This window comes from Capra hircus, chromosome 16, assembly GCF_001704415.2.
Source record: "Capra hircus breed San Clemente chromosome 16, ASM170441v1, whole genome shotgun sequence".
Classification (NCBI taxonomy): Eukaryota; Metazoa; Chordata; class Mammalia; order Artiodactyla; family Bovidae; genus Capra; species Capra hircus.
In genome coordinates this window covers 78,899,508-78,918,078 of record NC_030823.1, presented here as the reverse complement: position 1 = coordinate 78,918,078, position 18,571 = coordinate 78,899,508, and the positions used below count along the sequence as shown (strand labels likewise).

Sequence of the window (18,571 nt, the reverse complement as noted above, 5' to 3'; positions counted from 1 at the left end):
CCCGCCTCGCAGGACCCTGGAAGCTGCTTTCTCTCAGCAGAGGATGGATGAAGCCTGCATGTAGGGCCGTCCCATTTCTGGGCGGAGGAGAGCCCAGTGGGGCGGGGATTACGGTAAAACTGGGTCAAGATGGCCCCGGATTCGGGAAGGATTTTCGAGCAGCGGGGCGCAAGGCTCTGAGCTGCTTTGGAGGTGAGGGGGGCGGGTCTTGGTGGAAGGAGGGAGGGTGCGGCCTCTCCTGGGAAACCAGCAGCCCTGACACCAGCGGGCGGAGCGGGTCGGCTGCGGGCTCCGCACGCGCCCCAGGGCCCTTCACTGGCTCCGCCCGCTCGGGCTGCAGGCGGAGCCTGGATGCACTGCGCGCGGCATCCCGCGCGGAGGCGCGGCCGGGCAGGTGGTGACACCGGCGCCCTCGGGGCCGCTGGCAGCTCAGAGCCGGGGACCAGAGGAGGCGGCGGCAGGCAGGAGTCGGGCCGCACGCGGGGGCCGCTCTGTAAAGAGCCATTGTGTGTCCGGAGCAGCGCGTGCCTCCCGCTGGCTGGGTGCGCCCGGGTGGAGGACTGGAGTCCTGAGCCTGCTGGGCCACCGGGGGCAAAGAACCCACACCGTGCAACCCCCCAACACAAAATTGTCGTTTATTCTTGTTAGGAGGCAAAAAAATGTACAGTTACAAGAATCATCTTCCAAACAGAGGTTAAATATGAGCAGAAAAGTGTAAAAAAGGAATAGGGACATCACTTTACAAATCATTAAATTAAATAAACCAACAGAAAACAAAAATCCAAAGAACCAACCCCCCATGCTGAGTTCTCTCCTTGTGCAACTCTGCAAAATGAGAACAGAAAGTGAGGTGGCCCGTGGAGGAGGGGGCCTGAGGGGCAGGAGCTGGAAGCCGGCGGCCGGGCGGGGAGGGCGGGCGGCGGGGGCACCTCGGAGGCGGCCCCTGCCCTCCACCCGGCTGGGGCCGAGAGGGGAGTCCCTGAAGGCTCCCGTCTGCCTGTGACATCCAAACACTGCAGGGATAGATGAGGCTCGGGACGGCCGCCCCTGCCAGGCTGGTGCCTTTCCGGGCGGCCCGGCCCTAGCCGACCCCCCGGCTCCCTCCTGCTCTCTCCACCGCCCCCTCCCTGCTCCTGGCTGGGCCCTGCAGCATCAAATGGTTGATTTTAGTCTTTGCTTAAATTAAAAAATTAAAATATATATACATATATATACTGTATACACAGGACAGTAACAGAGGGAAAGGGGAGCGGGGAGGGGCGGGCGGAAAACGGAGCGGGGAGGGGAGGTCAGGGGGCGGGCGGGAGCCATTCACTTTACAGTCAAATCAGGAGTTCAGACCTCAGCAGAACGGGACTCTGGGGCCCCCGGAGGACCCTCCCCGCACTGAGTAGGGAGGGTGGGCTTGGGGGGCCGCAGGGGGAGGGGGAGCTCGGCTTCAGGCCGGGAGGCGGCCCCTGGTCCGAGAGCGCGGCCACGGTCTCAGCTTCTCCGCGACTTTGAGTGCTGGATAAGCCACTGCAGGGTGATGTCTGGGAGACAAGGGGGCGGGTCACAGGGCTTCGGGGCTGCTTCTCTTGGGGAGAGCGCACACGGGGGGCTGGGGGCTGCAGCTGGGGTCACCCCAAGGGCGTCCCAAGCCCAGTCCCAACGTCAGACCTGCTCCGAGCCGCGCAGGCGACAGAGACCCGGGGAGCTCGCCCGAGACCGCACACCAGTGGGGGCAGGGCGGGGGCTTCTTGCCGCCGATCCCACCCGGGGAGCCCGGGGCCTCCCATCCCGCCCCGCCCCGCGGGCCCCCGCACCCACCGATGTTGTCCTTCTCTTTGCAGGAGATGGAGTAGCAGCATATCTCTCGGTCCTGGATGGCAGACAGGCTCCTGCGGGGACCACGCAGTCTCCTGAAGCTGCCGCCGCGGGGACTGGGGGCTTGGGGCGGCAGGGACCTGGGACTGGGGGGGCAGGGGGAGGGGGCGGGGGCGCGCGAAGGGCGGGCCGCGGGCGCCACCGCGCGGCGGGTGCCGGAAGCGCGCGAGCCCCTCGCTCCACGCCGCGGGCAGGGGCGGGGCCCACTCACATTTTCTCGATCAGCTCCTTCTCATCCAGCGCTCCCGGGAGGTCTCGCTTGTTCCCCAGGACGAGCACCTGCCGCGAAGAGAGGACAGGGCTCGGACCAGGGCTGCCGCGGCCCGGCCGCCCTGGAGGGGGTGGGCCCGGGGGCCTCCACACCGCCCCACCCGCGCAGAGCCGGGCCCGCCCGCCCACTCCACGCGGGGCTGACCGGGATGCCCTGCAGCTGGGGCTTGTCCAGTAGGTTGTGGAGCTCATTCTTGGAGGCCTCAATCTTCTCTTGGTCAGCGGCGTCCACCATGTACCTGGGGGACGGCAGGTGGGGATGCAGTTGGCCCCACAGGCCGGGGTGGGAGTGGGAGCTGCCACCTGGGTGGGCTCAGGAAGGGGCTCCGATGGGACAACCTGCACGGACTACGGGGGGGCCTGCCCGCGTCCCGCCCCGGACAGACCCCGGAGAGGCTGCTGCTCGCTCGGCCAAGCTCGGCAACACGGGTCCTGTGAGATGAGACCCGAGTCCTTCAAAGAGTGACCCTCTTCTGTTCTCATGGGAGGACTAGACGAGGGGGGAGAAAGCTGCAAAGGAGGCGCTAACAGACTTTATGCTCAAAACACTTTTAAAGAAATCACACTGGGGAGTTTCCTGGTGGTCCCAGGGGTTAGGACTGGGAGCTTCTGCTGCAGGGGGTACCGGTTCCATCCCTGGTCCAGGAACTAAGATCTCGAATACCACGTGGCCAGAAAACTTAAAAAATAATAACAGTAATAAAAAATCAGGTTACAGGGTGTAAGATAGGCCACAACGATATACTTTAAAACATAGGGGATAGAGCCAATATTTTGATGTAACTGTAAATGGAGTATTACCTTTAAAATTGTATAAAAATTTAAAAATCAACTTAAAAACAATGAAAGCTAAACGATCGTTTGGGCACATATGTATGTTGTGGTTGTTGCTATTTTCTTTAAAGCAAGGGAGGGAACTCCCTGGCAGTCTAGCGGTTTGCCAAGGGCCGGGGTGAGGGAGACGGAAATCCTGCAAGATGTGTGGTGCGCCAAAAAGGAAAAAGGAAAAAAAGGTGAGGGAATGAACCGCTAAATCACATAAAATTCACGACATAGGTGAGTCTGAGTCGGGGGAGGTCCACGCGGAGGCTTCCGCACGAGGCGGTGGTGATTCCGGTCTCAGGCTGGACGGTGGGCGTCCAGAGGGTCCGTCTTAGCAAAGGCAAGCCAGAGCGGCGGCAGGGGCTCGCGCGGCCGGGGGGGCCCGCGCACTCACACGATGGCGCTCACTCCGCGGCAGTAGCGCTCCCACATGCTGCGGAAGCGGGGCTGTCCCCCGATGTCCCAGAGCTGGAGAGAGGGCGGGGCGTCAGCGGCGGGCTTGCCCCCAGCCCTGGGCGCCCCCCTCTGCCCCGGGCTCCGCGGCGCCGGTTCCCTGGGCCCCAGGCCCCCAGCTCCCCTCTGCCCCGGGCTCCGCGGCGCCGGTTCCCTGGGCCCCAGGCCCCCGGCCCCTCTCCCCGGGCTCCGCGCGGGCGCCCGGGCTCCTTTCTGCCCACTGCCGGCCCCCGGCCCCCTCTCCCCGGACTCCGCGGCGCGGGAGCCCGGGCTCCTTTCTGCCCACTGCCGGCCCCCGGCCCGCGCGCACCTTGATGGTCACGTTTCCCTTGGTGATCTTGCGCATGTTGAAGCCCACAGTGGGGATCATGTCCTCGTTGAACTGTCCTGACTGGAAGGGAGAGTCAGAATTGGGAAAGGCGCAAAAACGGCAGGCGCCGTTGGGCGGCCCCTGCGGCCACGGACCAGGCAGTGGGGAGCCTCTCCTGCCTCCCCCTCCCCATCTATCCTCTGGAGGAGCAGGTGGGTGAACAGCGGAGGTTCACACTTGCACAGGCAGTGAACGCTCATGTCAACCCCGGGAGGGCAGGTCAGCCACACCCCACATGCAACTCGCAGCAAGCCGTTTCTGGGCGTCTTTGCGCTGTACCCATTTGTAGGATGGGCGGTCCTCCCTGGGACCTCGCCAGGCCGAGAGCTCCTCAGGGACTAACTCCATTTCCCACAACCCAGTTTCAGATTCTAACAATTCTCACTTCTCCCCTCTAAACTGTCTCCATGATCTCTAGATTGTTCTAAACTAGCCACAGGCCTCTAACAAGGCCTACAGTCAGACTTGGACGGAACTCCGCCCAAGGCCGTCTCCAGAAAATAACCCTCTGCTCCCCCCAGGACACAGGCTGAAGGCGATGCGGCTTCCTTAACCCTGAACCTGAGGGGACAGCCTTGCTCCTCTGTGATGCCACCTTCGGTGGTGGCAAGCGTCATTTGCCTCCGGCCACACCATGTGGCCAGGGACTCTGGTCACTGGCCACAGTGGGGACACGGTGCCTTCTTGTTCAGAGCCTGCGAGCGTGAACCAAGTCCCCGGGGCCCAGCTGAGTGAGACAGACGGATTTCCTTTTCATCTTCAGGAGTCATCAAGGCCCTCGGACATGAGCAGGGGCCGCGCAAGACGCATGCTAGGGATGAGGCGGGTCGAGGGGCTTGAGAGACCCTGAGAGAGCACACAGTGTGTCCGCGCACATTGGCAAAAGGGTCTCTGGTTTCTGTCAGATATCAAAAGGGTCCAAGAGCCTCTAAAAGTGAGGAAACTCAAGGGAAAGGGAGCGCCCTGAGGAGGTGGCTTCGCTTTTGGCTGAGGAGGGCGATGCATGTGTGGTTACCCTCTGCAGACCCCGGCAAGGTATGGGGGGCGCACCCCTACCCCGAGCGGCTAAGAACAGAGAGACCGAGGATGGAAGCCCACTTCTCATTTGCCACTCTTCATGGAGGAGCTTGGACAGACTTTTGACCTCTCTGGGCCTTGAAGTTTCTTTCTGTGAAATGGGGCAGAGGGGTTTGGCTTCCTAGAAAGTGGCCAAGAGGGCTCACAAAGAGCTTGGAAATGGTTTCCATACGTGAGGAACCATCACTGCTCCCTGGCGACCAGAACACCCACAGGCTCTCGTAGAAATGAAAAGCCCAGCCTGGCAGAGGAGGGTGCTAGGAGGACCCTCAGGGGGGCAGGCTCCCTGCCCCGGGATTTCCAGGTCAGCAGTGAATCAGAGCTAAGCTGGAAACAGTCGCAACTTCATTTCCCGGCTAAGGCCTCAGATCTCACAAGCTCCTCCTTGAAGGTCAGCAGGAACCCTGAAGTTGTCTAGTGGAGCGCCCCCTCAGACTTGAATCCCCTCTAGCTCATCCTTCCTGGGTTAGCTACAGCACTCTGAAGTTCTTTATGAGTCAAAAATCCATCTTCCCAAGTTTACCCCTGGGTACCCCAAGATCAGTTCTTCCATTGGACAGTCATTCACACTTCAAAGTATTTGAAAATATTTGTCCTCTAGTTTCCCCTGGGCAAAACACCTCCTACTTGCAGGCAGCACAGCCTTTTCAGAGCTTGGGAAGCTGGGGTTCGGGTTCTCAGGAGCACCGGAAGTCTCTCAATGACGCTGCCCAGCTCACATTAGCTCACTGAGCAGCTGACACATAAACTCAATTTCTGTCCTCAGTCAGACTCATAGAGTGAGCAGAAAAATCAAATGGGGAAAAGCGGAGACAAAGGCCAAATGAAGAAGCCAGCGGGATTCAGAAGGTCAGTGGTGGGCACAAGGGCAGAGCCCAGGGTCCGGACTCTGTTTCTTTCTGAAAGACATTCCACTGAGATCATAGCTGGGTATGGCCCCAGAGGAGCTGAGAACTCTGGACTCGCCCAGATGTGGGCACTCCCACTGCGGCCCACAAGGATGGGTGTTCCTGGGAAGCCTCTTTCCAGGGAATCGAGGTTGCACTTTGGGGGGGTGCGAGCGAGGTGGTACACTTCGTGTCGTGAAGATGAAGGTGTGGCCGGGGGCGGGCAGCAGCCTCCCTGTGCACCTCAGACACTCCTGACCCTGGTGGTGGAATCTGTGACTCTGGGATTCCGCTCTGACCTGCCAGAGCCTCCTGCTCTCTGGACACGACCAGGACACAGGAGCGCCTGGGCGCCTGCGGATCCCTGCCGGGAACACGGCTTTGTAGCCGCTCCAGGAGGAGCGTGTCCCTGGGTACCAGAGGTGACGCCCAGGCTGAGCCACGAGAGCAGCGGCAACCGGCCCCTCCCGGCCTCACCGCGGTCATCTCCCAGCCAGGCACCTGGTCCCTGCTCCTGGAGCCCGAGCCCAGGCTGACGCCAGGTCTAACCAGGGGTCTCCCTCGGAGGGCAAGAGCCTGGACAGATAGGAGCCCAGACACCATCCTGCCAACAACCCCAGCCTGGGCCCCACGAGCTTGTCCTGCTGGGTGAGCGGCCAGGAGCCCCGGGGCAGAGGTCATCACAAACACGTTCAGGAAAGGGAGTCAGTACCCAAACACACTATCGTGGGGAATCTAACCCCAGCCTCCCTCCACCCTTCCCTTCGAGGGTGCGCAGAACCGGCAGGGGAGGTTCCCAGGCCTGCGGGCACACTTCTCCGCTGACCCATCTCATGCACGCCCAGTCTACGGTTCTCAGAAAACCCAGGCAGGGCACAAGCCGAGCCCTGCCCAAGCCGCCCTCAGCCCCAAGGGGCCCAGCGCAGCCGGCTCACAAACGCCTGCCAGGCCGCGGCCTCCACTGCGGTTCAGCTTGTCTTCCCTTTTCTGAGACACATTTTAATTCCTTCCCCACCACCGCCTTGACTCTGAAAGGCTCACACTCGCGCACCCGGGTCCCGGAGCCACTCACCCCTCTGTCCTCAGAGCGGACCTGCCCCCCCATCTCCACCCCATCCTCTGGGTCCCCACCTCCTCTGCAACTTCCGGGCCAGGCGGGGCCTCCGAGCTCCTCGGGGCGCCGTCCATCCCCCCCGGACCTCCAGCTGGGCAGAGGTTCCCATAGAGAAGGCGTCTGGGATGGAGCCCTGGGCCCCGGGTGGTTTCCGCTCCCCCCAGAGCATCCCTCTCCCCACCACCATTAATAGCGCCAGGGTTTCCCCTTCCGGCCAGGCGGGGTTAACCGCCCGGGGTGGGGCTTGGGCCGCCGGGCCCCCCTGCCCAAGCCGCAGGGCGTCCCACCCCGCGACCCTCCCCGCGGCAGGCCCTGCACTTTCGCCCCGTCATGCGCCCGGCTGCGGTGCGGAAGGCGGGCCGTCTCCGCGGGCGGCGGTCCCTCGGGCCTCGTGACACCCTCGGAGCCGCCAGTCCCGGGCCTGGGCCGCGTCCCCTGTCCCCCGCCCCCCCCCCCGCGCCCTCGGTGCCATCCCGGCCCGGGCGTGCGCCGCCGGGGCCCCGGGGCCGTGCTAGGCCCCGCGCCTCCACGCCGGGCGGGGACCCGCTCAGCCCGGCGCGGCGGGGGCTCGGGGCCGGCGGCCGTACCGCGATCACGTTGACGAAGGTGGTCTTGCCGGAGTACTGCAGCCCGACCAGCGTGAGCTCCATCTCCTCCTTCCAGAACAGGGCCTTGAACCAGTCCAGCAGCTTGTTGAACAAAGCGATCATGGTCGCTGCGCCGGCCGCGCCTGGTGCCGGCCCCCCGCCGCCCCTGGTGCCCTCGCGCTGCGGCCGGAGCGGCCCTCCCCGGTGCGGCCCGGCTCCGGGCTCGGTGCGGGCGGAGGCTCGGCAGGAGCGCGCGGCGGCCGACGACTCGCTGCCGGGATCGGCGCGCCGATGGGTGTGGCCTCGGCGCGTCCTCCCCCCCGCCCGGCCGCCGTCCTCCTCGGCGCCGTCCTCCGGCTCCGCCCGCGCGGCCGGCGGCCCTGCTCGCCCCGAGCGGGCGCGCTCCTCCGCGCCAGGCCGGCGGGCCGAGCCGCGGAGCGTTGGGCGGGGCGCGCCGGGCCCGCGGGCGCGAGGGGGGCCTGGGGAAAGGAGCTCCGGTTGCTTTTCCCCTTCGCGAGCTGCCGCGTCCTGACGGGCACTCGTCCGGTCTTGCAGGCAGTGGGTCGGAGGTGGGCGAGGGCGCCGTCCAGCGGGAGCATTTCCAGGGTGGACGAGGGTGGAGGTCTCTCAGATCTTTTGTTCCCTGGGTCCTGGCCTCTGAGCATCTTTGGGTACCGAGCCCCGCTCTCTCAGAGGGTACCCCGCGGAGAGGAACAGCCGCCAGTGAGCGCTTGTCAACCACGATGTACCAGAACCCCCTGCTTATAAGCCTCTGGCCCGGAGAGGCTTTTACTAGGACCACCGTATCCTAGGCAGAGAAGATCCTGCCAGGCGGTTTCTCGTGCGGCAGGCTCATGGCAGATGGAAAAGCTGGCCTGGGCTGGGTAAAGGCCACAGCTGCGCTCGGGAGAGCCACTGGCGGGGGTGGGGGCCTGCGAGGTGCTGCTGTCCCTGGGGGCCCAGCTGCCACCCCGCCTTGGCCGCATCTTAGTGTTTGACCTCCATGTGTGTTCATGTGCGTCCAGGCTTTTAATCAAAGGTGCGTAAACTTTCAAATAGCAACCATACCTGCAAACCCACCCGAGATGACCCCATGATCAGTTGCCAGAATGGTGCGATCGCGGGGTCTCGCCTGCGGAACGACCTGAGTGGTTAGGTGGCCTTTCTAGTCCCTGCTCTTGGTAAGCTCCTCTCTAGCTCCCAAGGAACATCTCTGTCTCCCCGGCCCCCCCACAAGCCCACTCCAGAGTCGCTGCTCTCTCTGTCCCTGGAAGGGCTGTGAAAGTGCACGGTCTGGGGTTAAGAGCGGCCGCCTGTCTCTGCTCTATGGGTTCTTACCCTAACTGATGTGAAGGGGGCCCCGGAGGCCTGAGGACAAGAAGAAGGCTTTATTTCCCCACCTGTTATTCTACAAGGCCTGTTCTCGGGTCTGGACAGGGTTGGGGCAGCAGCACCCACGGAGGGGGACCCGCCGCCACGTGGCAGCTTTCCTCCTGGGGAGTCTGAGCTTCATGGGCAGCAGGAGTGTCTCTCGAGGGCAGGAAAGCTTCAGGAGGAGTGAGGTCCCTCCTGGGGGGTGGTCAGCCCTGAGACTAGGCCTGGGGGGCCCTGGGCCTCGAGCTGATGAGACGCAGAGGGCAGTTAGCTCTCCAGGGTGAACTGCGGCCGACCCTGTTCAGCCTGAGCCCCTGGCCCACGCAGGTGCTTTAATCCAGGATGCTGGTGGAAACAGGCGTGCGGTCCAGGTGTGCTCTGCAGGGAGAAGGGTGTGGCGGGGCTCTTGTCTGGAGTCGGGCAGTGCTCTCGGCTCCTTGCTCAGCTCTTGTGTTCTTCCCGGGCACTCACATCTCTTCTGAGGCTGGCAGGCAGGCTGAGGACATAGGGTCTCCCAGGAGAGTGGGTGGGGCAGGTGGCTGGCAGGTACAGAGGCAGGGGCAGCAGTCTGGACCCCGGGGAGGTGTTCCCACACTTTCCTTCTTCTAGAGACTTCAACTGTTTGGTCTGGTCACTTCTGTAGCCTGTTCCCCAGACCCCGGTGCGAGCATGGGGCTGGTCTGGTTCTTGCCCTCCTTGGGGTGTCCGGCCTCTGATGGGTGAGAAGGCAGAGTCCCTGGCAGGATGCTGGGGACGTAGCTAAGGCAGCACCAGGCTTCTCCCAACTCCGGCCATCGGCCTGTTCTCGGGCTGGACCGGGGTAGGTATGATCTTGGGGTCACACTCTTGCCAGCCCCAGGCAGGGGGTGCAGCTGGAGCAGCTTGTGGGCACCCTCAGGTTGCTCTGCCCTGGTGGTCTGAGGAGGAGACCCAGGCTCTCACATGGGGGCCGCCCCTGTGTCCACTGGGGGCCTCTCCAGGGGGTAGGGGCGTGGGCAGTGCTCAAGAGCCGGTGTCTGGCCTCATCCTCACTGGCCAGCTTCTGGGACCCCAGACAGGCCCCCTGGGGATTCCCCAGGTCACGAGGCCCCCTTTCCCCAGGCCTGGGGAAGTGGCCCCGGGCAGGGAGGGCTCCGGGTCAGGGGCTGGGCTCCTCCGGCAGCTGGGCGGCGAACAAGGCCAGGGTGTGGTGCAGGAACTGGTACTGCTCTGCCGTCTGGATCATGCCTCCCCTGCGGGCAGAGACGCACATCCCTAAGCTGAGGCGGGCGGGGACAGCCCGACCCTCCCGAAGGCCTCTGGGGCCTCCTCCCGGGGGCGTCCTCTCTGCCTCCCCCCGCTGCCCCCACCATCCTGTCTGTCTCCCCCCACTGCCCCCGCCGTCCCCACCCGGGAGGAGGCCCCACATGGCAGGGGTCTTGGAAGCAGTGACCCCCAGAGGTCCTGTCCCAGTGCTTCCCCACTGGTGAGCTCACTCCTCTTGGCAGCTCTCCGGGGAGGGGGCCACTGTCTCTCTGGGTAAAGAAGTGGGGGCCCAGGAGGCACAAAGACACTCGGGGGGGTGGACCCCATCTCTCGTCTCTACGCCAGTGAACTTTTGCAGCTGCCTGTGGCTGTCTTGTTTCCATAACCAACCATCCACTGTCTCCCCACCTGTCCCCGCTCCGAGAAGGGTATTTGGAAAAATGGAGACAAGAAACAAAAAAAGGCTGAAAGCTCAGGTGAATCCTATTTAACAGAGTGCCCTATTTACCTGTAGCATCCCCCAGCTAAATTCTAGATGGAGATTCTGGCCTGGGTGTAAGGTGCTAAGCTCTTGAAGCCCAAGGGGCCCGTTTTCTCCCACAGGAAATACCCAGAGCCTAAGGGCCTCCAGGAGGCATGGGGCCACTCACCATGTCTTCACCCCGCTTAGCCAAGCACCCACCTGTCCAGCCGCAGCTGGCACACAATGCCCAGGATGTCCACCTCCCCTCGGGCCTTCAGCTGTTGGCAGCCGATGCGGGTGGCGATGAAGCAGCCAGTCCGGCCGATCCCTGCGCTGGGTCCAGGGGTCCAGGGCAGGGCAGGGCGGTCACAGGGGGCAGGCGGGCGGGGAGGGCAGCGGCCACGCCGCTGGACCAGCCAGCCCCCTCTGATGGCGCTCTCGCCCCTTGCCTGCCCGTCCTGCCCCGAGTCCTCTCCCCTGCTCTGCCCTGCCCCCCTCCCTTCTTCAGGAAGTCTCCCCTCCCACGTGAACCCGACCCCCAGCACCCGCCGGCTGCAGCTGTGGAGGGTCCACAGCCCCCTGCCTGTGCTTGCAGCCATGTGAGCTCCTGAGGACGGGCCTCCCGAACGCTCTGCCTGTCTCTGTCCCTGCCTCACCCCTCCGTCCGCCCGCCTCTTAGCCCGAGGCCCTGGGGCTCTTCACCGGCACGCCTGGGTCTCTGGGCCTGTCTTGTGAGGCCCCTCATCCGTCCGGCCACTCTTACCCTCCAGACTCTCAAGCCCGCCCGCGTGTCCTCGGCCCCGCACCCTGACTGCCCCCAGCCTCGCGTCAGGCCTTGGGAGCTGCAGCCCCACCCACCGGGGTGCTCCCTGCTCCTCCTCCACTTGGTGCATTCACCTTCCAAGTCTTAGCTTGGCCCAGAGGTCCTTCCTCCCGGAACGCCTTTTCTGGCCAAAGTCTGGTGGGGGCGGCTTGGTTCTCTGCCCCCCCCCCCCCCCCCCCCGTCACGTTTCATCACGCTGAGCCCTGTTCATCTGCTGTCCTTCCCACCAGACCGTGAAATTGGGCAGCAACCAAACGGTCTTGTTCACACTGTCTCCTTAGCATCGAACTCTGCGCCCGGCAATAACAGGCTTTGAGTGGACATCTGTGGACTGCATAAGCTGCCCTGGCGGCAGGGAGCGGGTTTGTCTCCTCCCGCAGGGTGGGAGCTGCCTCTCTGGACTGTGCCTGGGTGCCCGGCCCACACGTCCGTGTTCTGCAGTTGCTGGGTGAGCTGGAGATCGCGGTGTGAGTAAGGCCCGGGCCAGCCCCCGCTCCCCTGGAGACCCTCCGAGGGGCCCGTACCTGCAGTGGACCACGATGGGCCCAGGGTGGGCAGCGACCTCCGGGCTGTCCTCCACCTCGGCCACCAGGCGCAGCAGGGGCCCCGCGGATTCTGGGGTTTGGTGGTCGGGCCAGGCCGAGAAGAGGATGTGCTTCAGGGCGCGGCTCTGCTCCTGGTGCTGGGCGGGGGCAGGGCGTGAGAAGGGGGCAGCGGAGACCTGTGTTCAAGTCCCGGCCCTGCCTCCCACCAGCGCAGGCTTGTGGGCGCGTCCCCTTAGCCTCACGTTCTTCGCCTCGAGCATGGGGCTATGATGCTCCGAGGCCAGAGAGCCGCTTTGGAGAGCAGAAGGCGCCTCTGGTGACAGCAGCTTAGGCTTCACATGTTGTTAAGCCTCTCATCAAACTGCCGGGCGCCCTCCAGCAGCGACTCCAGAGCCCGCCCTGCTTCCCACAGGGATGGTGGTGCCTGCCCTGCCAGCTGGAGGGGCCCCAGGACGGCACCCGCATCCCTCTTCCGGGCCCAGGCAGCTCTGCAGGCGTGGGGTTCAGGCAGGTCTCCCTGAGCAAACCCGAGACTCCCAGGGGATGTCCAGAGAGGGGTAGCCAAGCCCCCGCGGCCCCGGGCACCTGGATGGTCAGCGTCCGCACGGTGTACTCTGGGCGCTCCCGCACATCCTGGACGCGGACGTGGAAGGGCCCATAGGTCTCCTCCTCGGTGGGCCAGTAGTGGACGCACTTCTGGGCGGGGGGGGGGGGGCTGGGAGTCAGGGGCCGGGGCCTGTCGGCTGGGTCAGGGGCCCCCCGAGGCGTCTCCCTGCCCCCCAGTGGGCTTGACACCTGCCCCCGCCCCCCGCCCCGGCTTCTGGCTGGGGTGGCCTCTGTGCCCTGTGACTCAGGGACTGACAGGTGTCCTCGGGCCCCGGAGCCCAGCGTGGAGCCGCCCACCTCCTTGCCCTCTCGGAGCTGCGTGAGCATGATGATGAGGGGCGCCTCTTCCTGCCACACCATCTCCCAGAAGTCCGACACCGTGTTGGGCATGGGGCCCTGGGTGGCGATGTAGGCCTTGTCCTGCCCGCCGTAGCCCTGCAGGAGGGGAAGTGGGTGGTGAGCGCGGGCCTGGGCTGGCCCGGACACACGCGTCAGGGACGCACACGCCAGGAGCCCCGCGCTGGCCGGGACAGCCAGCAGACCGCGCGTCATGCCCACCCAGCCGCGCTGGCCGCTGCGGTGCAGGTCAGACTCGACGCCGCGTGTTGCATTGAGTCTTTCCGGGCCCCCGTGAATGGCCCCTTCCTTCCTCTGCCTTCTACCAGCACCAAAGGTGGGGAAACCGTTGCCCTTGGACTTGCGACTTTGTGGAGTTTGCCGCAAGGCGTAGCACTCCCCTGCCAGCCCTTTTTCTCCCCTTCAGGATCCTCCTGCTCCTCAGGGGACGGGGGATCCAGACCATTCCCTGGCCCACGCTTCACCCCTCAGGCCCTTAGTTCAGTTCAGTTCATATCTGACTCTTTGCGACCCCATGGACCGCAGCACGCCAGGCCTCCCTGTCCATTCCCAACCCCTGGAGTCTACTCAGACTCCTGTCCATCGAGTTGGTCACGCCATCCAGCCACCTCACCCTCCGTCGTCCCCTGCCCCTCCCGCCTCCAGTGTTGCCCAGCATCGGGGTCTTTTCAAAAGAGTCAGTTTCTTCGCATCAGGTGGCTGATGCGGGCTATTCACCTCCGCTCCCGGCCGGTGTCCCACCCACTCAGAGCCACGAGAGGGCTCACGTCTGCGCCTGCCGCCTCCCACCCTGCAGGCCGGAGGCTGGGCACTGGGCACTGGGGACAAGTCTAGGCGTGGAGTCCACCTGGCCTCCCGGCCTCTGGTTCCTTAATTCCTTGACTTAAGTTGCCTCCGAGAAGGAGGGGCCGCCTGGAGTAGCGAAGGCAGAGGGGAGGGAGCTGGCCGAACGCTTCACTGGGCTGCGGACCTGGGAGTCTTGGGCTGGAGTGGCCAGGGCAGCTCTCCACGGAGAGGCTGGCAGGTGTGGAAGACCAGGGGCAAAGGGGACTGGGGTCTTCCTTCCAGCACCTGACATCTGCTGCGTGCATCCTGGCCCGTTCCAGCAGCTCATGGGGTTGGAGCCAGGACACCAGGGGCTCCGCTGCACTGGGAGGTGTCCTGGGGCGGGGGTGGCTCTGGACACAGCACCCCCTTCCCCGCCAGGAACTCACCCGAATGTAGTTGGCGTTGATGTAATCCCCGTCCTCCTGGCTCTGCGCCCGACCCAGACAGACTCGGCTCTGGGGGTCTAGAAGGGAAAACCAGCAGAGGTCAAAGGGCGACCAGCAAAGCAGCCACATGCAGGGCCGGCGAGAGGACAGCCCTGTGCCTGTCGAGGCGCCCGTGAAGAGCAGGAGGTCGCAGGGCATTCCTGAGCAGCAGAGGCCTGAGGCCAGGGCAGTGCGGGGAGGCCTCGGGCGGTGCTAGCAGGACGGACCAGCGGCAGGGGGCAGCTACTGAGCATTCCAGCCTGAGGGTCAGAGAGGGGCGGAGAGGGGTCACAGCAATAAAAACGGAGAGAGATGTTTGAGGAAGAGCTTCTCCTGAGCGACCCCACTGGAACTCAGGCTCCATCCCACGCCCGCCTGACCCCTTGAGTCAGCCTCTAAGGGGGCCTTTCTTCAGCTCCATTCCGGGCCCGATGAAGACGCTGGCTCCCAGGGGCCAGCTGGTCTGGGTGGAGGGCACCTCGGGGCCCAGAGCAGGCTGCCCCCATCCCTTCCGTGGGCACTAACAGGCTAGCAGCGGGCTGCGGCCTCCAGACTGGGGGCTGCTGGTCAGATAAGGCTGTTCTGCGCGGAGCAGGGAGGAGACCTCGTGGTCAGCAGGCCTCGTGGTCAGCGGGCCCCGTGCGTGCCTCCGAATACAGGAGGTGCTGACCCGGGTCTGTCAGCCCCATGAACCCTGCCTGCCGCCTCCTGCTCTGTCTGAGATCCTCAGCATCTCTTGGGAGCCGTCCAAACGGGGCTTGTCCCCTGCACATGGTGCGGGCCATTTCCCAGGCGGGAGGAACAGGGGGAAGGGGGTTGGTGCGCCTGACTATGTGACCTCAGGCGAGCTACGCGGCTTCTCTGTAACTCGGTTTCCTCATCTGTAAAACGGGGGTCAGGGCAGCACACACCGCCCACCCGGGGCCGCGCTGAGCAGTGCTGGCCCACGGTCCGGGCCTAGTCTTAGGCTGGCGTGATATCTGCCCCTCTTCCCTGGCCAGGGCCAGGCAGGGGCACCCCTCTGTCAGAAGAAGAGGCCCCACGTGGGGCAGCCCCCTCCTGGCTGAGGCTGTGTCTTGCCCTCTGAACGCCTCCACCCCAGCCCCACCGCAGTCCTTACTTGGCAAGATGGTCTTATATCGGTCCTTGGAGGCATGGCCAGGAATATCCAGGTCTTCGGGGCTGACGAAGTTTGAGGGGATCCTCTGGCGGGGGCGGGGGAGTAGGTGCGTGAGCAGCAGCCCCCTTCCCGGCCTCCCTTCCCCCACTTCTCTGGTGGAGGGGCCCCGTTCCCTCCTGGCATCGGGAGGCAGGTCTGGATGGGGTGCAGGGAGAGGGTGGAGCCGTCTCCTTCCTGGAGCCCCTGGGGTTCTGTCTCCCAAGGGCCCTCGGGGACAGGCCTGCCAGCTGCTCCTGATCCAGAGGGGCAGTGACTCGGGGGGCCCTTGTTCTCACCAGGAATTCCTCTTCCAGCTGCGTGGGGCTGGGTGGCCGGTGTTGCAGGGCCTGCCGGCTGAGGGGGCGTCCGGCGGAGCGCAGGAAGTGCAGCGTGACCTCCTGGGGCGTGCGCACGGAGCAAATGGGCTCCACGGCCCCCAGGGACCGCACATCCAGCATCAGGGCCACATTGGAGCCGCGCCTGCAGCAGAGACAGTGCGGTCGGCCTCAACAGTCACGGCTGTCCCGGCACCGCTGACGGCGGGCTCCCTGTCTCCTCGCGACCCCGAGGCCCAGGCCCCCGGCACCCCTGCCCCTTGTTGGCCAGTGAGGAGGCTCCAAACCCAGCTGCCGCCTCCAGATGCCCCCACTTCCCATTCCTGGCTCGGCCCCTAAAGCTCAGACCCACACCCAGGCCTGGAGGCTCCGGGCCCCTCGAGGGGTGCTCAACCCAGCCTGGGGCTTGGGGCGCAGGCGCAAAGCGGCACAGATATGCAAATGAGCAGTCTGGTTTCCTTTGCCTGGGGAGGCGCGGGGGTCCCGCCGGAGGGGCAGCGGGGGGCAGGCAGGCTCGGCCAGGCCTTCCTGAGAGGGTCTCACCTCTCCTGCAGCCGTACGTGCTTCCTGGCTGGGGCCTGGTCAGGCGGAGGCTGGGTCATGGCTGCCTCCGAAGGCGACTATGAAGGCGATGGGGAGGCCGGGGCGGTGCTCTGGAGCAGCCCCCGGGCCTGGACCATGCTGGGGGCGCGCCCCCGGAGCTCACACGGCCATGTGGCTTGGCCTCTGGGCTGTCGGGCGGCCTTCTGCCCTTGGGCACCTCGGGTCTTCTCGCTGTCTTCCGTTGTTCCCCAGGAAGTGGCGGCCTCGCTCTGTGGGAAGGCCAGGATCTCGGCAGGGGCGTAGAGTGGCGGCCGCCTGGGGTTAGCGCGAGGGCGAGATAAAGGGTCACGACGGGGGCCGAGATAGGATGGATCCGGAGGCATCCGGAGGGGCAGGGGCTGGGGGGCGGGAGGCATGCAGCCGTTCTGGGTGGAGGGTGGGCTCACGCCCCTGGCTTTGCAGGGGCCTCCTCTGGACAAGAAGGTGGACCTCCGGTGTGCTTAGGGCAGCCGGCCCTTCCACCCAGGGTCGCCCCGGCCTCTGGGGTCTCCGGCCAGGGAGGGGGCCTGGGGGTGCTGGCTTCCTCCCACCCATCCCCCGCCCGCCGCAGTAACTGTCACAGGAAGTGGCCTCACCGAGCCACAGCTGGGGGCACAAGCCGGGCGCCTCACCGAGGGCACGGCCCACCTCCAGGCCAGGGCCCGGCTTGGAGCTGAGGGGGTGCTGGGGTCGCCGCACCCACGGGGTCTGAGTGGGCAAGGGCGGTCACAGCAGGACGCCTGTCTGCCCTCCCTGCCCCGCCATGCCCGCGCGCCCTCGGGGCCATCAGCGGCGGCGGCACCCCTGCCCACCTGGCGCGGGACCCCCTGGGCGCCCTCCTGCTTGCCCTTCCGGGGCCGCCCTCCCGGCCCTCCGCGTCCCCCAACCCGGGGCCTCAGGGCTCCTCCCCGCCCCTCAGGTGCTTACGAGGTGGCTGTGTCCCCAGGCGCCTCTCGCCAGCTGTCTGTCTGTCTGTCGGTGTGTCTCAGGGCTGGGGAGGCCTCAGGAAGCCCGCTTCCTCCCTCCGCCCCTCCTCGCTGCCACCCACGCGCACCCAGCTGCCTATTGCCACCAGCGGGGCCAGTGGCCTCCCGCCTCTGACCCCGTGGCCCGGCCTGTCCACACCTTGGCCACAGCCCGGCCCTGACCACTGCCTCCCCTGCAGGGCTTCTCCTCCGGGCCCTGGTCGCCTCTTGCCTCTGCCTGCTTGCTGGGGGCAGCGGGGCCGACACCCACCCCAGGCTGCCCCCCGGAAGCCCTTGCCCCTTCAAGCTGCGGGAATCTCAGCAGGAACAGGGAGAAGCAGGCACACACGGGGATGGGGAAGGGGGACAGGAGTCTCTCTCCGTGAAGGGAAAGGCTCAGGCCAAGCCACCAGGGTCAACCCCAGGCCCCCAGCTCCGAGCGGGTCTGAGCCAGGTCAGCCACTCTGGAGGTGGGCAGTGGAGACACCTCGTGGCAGGGTCTGGGGGCTTCCCCCTGCCCCCAGCCCCACAGGCCTTTTTCCAGAACCCTGACTTCTACTCAGCGACCCACAGAGGGTGGGCCTCTGGCTCTCACACAAGGGGACCCCCATGTCTGCTTTGCTGCTGGGGCGCCTGGAGCCTGGGCCCTGGGTAGGGGAGACCCCAAGACCCCACTGCCCTGCCCCTGGCTCACCCGGTGGGCTTCCTGACATCTCCGACACCCGCCCCTCCCCTCCGGCGCCCACAATCCTGTCCTCACCCCACCGCCCACTTCCCTGATTCAGCCTTCAGAAGGTGGCAGCAGAAAGCGCTGGGGACAGGCCTGGGGTGGCATGCAGGAGGTGGGGGGCTGCCTCCAGGCAGGGCAGGGTGGCCCTCCGGCGCTCAGGGGCCGGGCTGGGGACGCCCAGGTAGAGGGCATGGGGCAGGAGTCTGGGGACCCCGGCAGATCGGGGGGCGTGGCCTCCAGCTCAGCCGGCCGGAAACCCACCCGTATTTCCACTAGTGGGTAGCGGGGGGCCTGGGAAAGGAAAGGGGGCAGGAGGGGGTTGGAAAGAGGGCCACCCTCTCTGGGGCAGGCTGCTGATTCTTATCACAAACAGGAAGCTAGGATACCGCAGGAGTGGGGGGAGGAGGCGGGGATGTGTGTCCCGCACTACACCGCCAGTGCCCCCAGGCCCCCAAGGTCTGAGCCTGCGGGCTGTGAGCGCCCCTCCCCTCAGGGTTTGAGGGGCTGCAGGCGGAGGTTTTGGCTGGAGAGCTGGGGGCCCAGAGGTGCAGCGAGTGGGTGGGGGCAGGGTGGGCAATGGTTGGCGCCAGGTCAGGCCCCAAGCACGGCTCAGTCCCTTTGGCTGTGTTTGGGGGCGACACTCACCTTGCCTCCTGCTCACCCCGTGTCCCTTTCTGCTTAAGAGATG

General features: G+C 65.6%; 2 protein-coding genes across 5 annotated transcripts; both read right to left on the bottom strand.

Annotated features, from left to right (window-relative positions):
• On the bottom strand, nt 619–7,718 carry ARL8A (ADP ribosylation factor like GTPase 8A). The gene is made up of 7 exons (XM_018060866.1): nt 7,447–7,718; nt 3,722–3,802; nt 3,353–3,426; nt 2,282–2,375; nt 2,078–2,145; nt 1,810–1,880; nt 619–1,532 (listed from the first exon to the last, which is right to left on the bottom strand). Exons 1-7 carry the CDS (start codon nt 7,567–7,569, stop codon nt 1,483–1,485), a joined length of 561 nt encoding a protein of 186 aa, XP_017916355.1. The 5' UTR covers nt 7,570–7,718; the 3' UTR covers nt 619–1,482.
• On the bottom strand, nt 8,816–18,015 carry PTPN7 (protein tyrosine phosphatase, non-receptor type 7). Of its 4 annotated transcripts, none has more exons than XM_018060863.1 (10): nt 17,116–18,015; nt 16,150–16,464; nt 15,568–15,751; nt 15,233–15,317; nt 14,074–14,150; nt 12,800–12,937; nt 12,482–12,589; nt 11,876–12,033; nt 10,748–10,856; nt 8,816–10,052 (listed from the first exon to the last, which is right to left on the bottom strand). In XM_018060863.1, exons 2-10 carry the CDS (start codon nt 16,206–16,208, stop codon nt 9,900–9,902), a joined length of 1,071 nt encoding a protein of 356 aa, XP_017916352.1. In that variant the 5' UTR covers nt 16,209–16,464; nt 17,116–18,015; the 3' UTR covers nt 8,816–9,899. The 4 variants fall into 4 exon arrangements, with proteins under 4 accessions (XP_017916352.1, XP_017916351.1, XP_017916354.1 ...); XM_018060862.1 differs by having other exon boundaries at nt 12,482–12,592; nt 17,116–18,014; XM_018060864.1 differs by having other exon boundaries at nt 8,820–10,052; nt 10,748–10,861; nt 12,482–12,592; nt 17,116–18,012.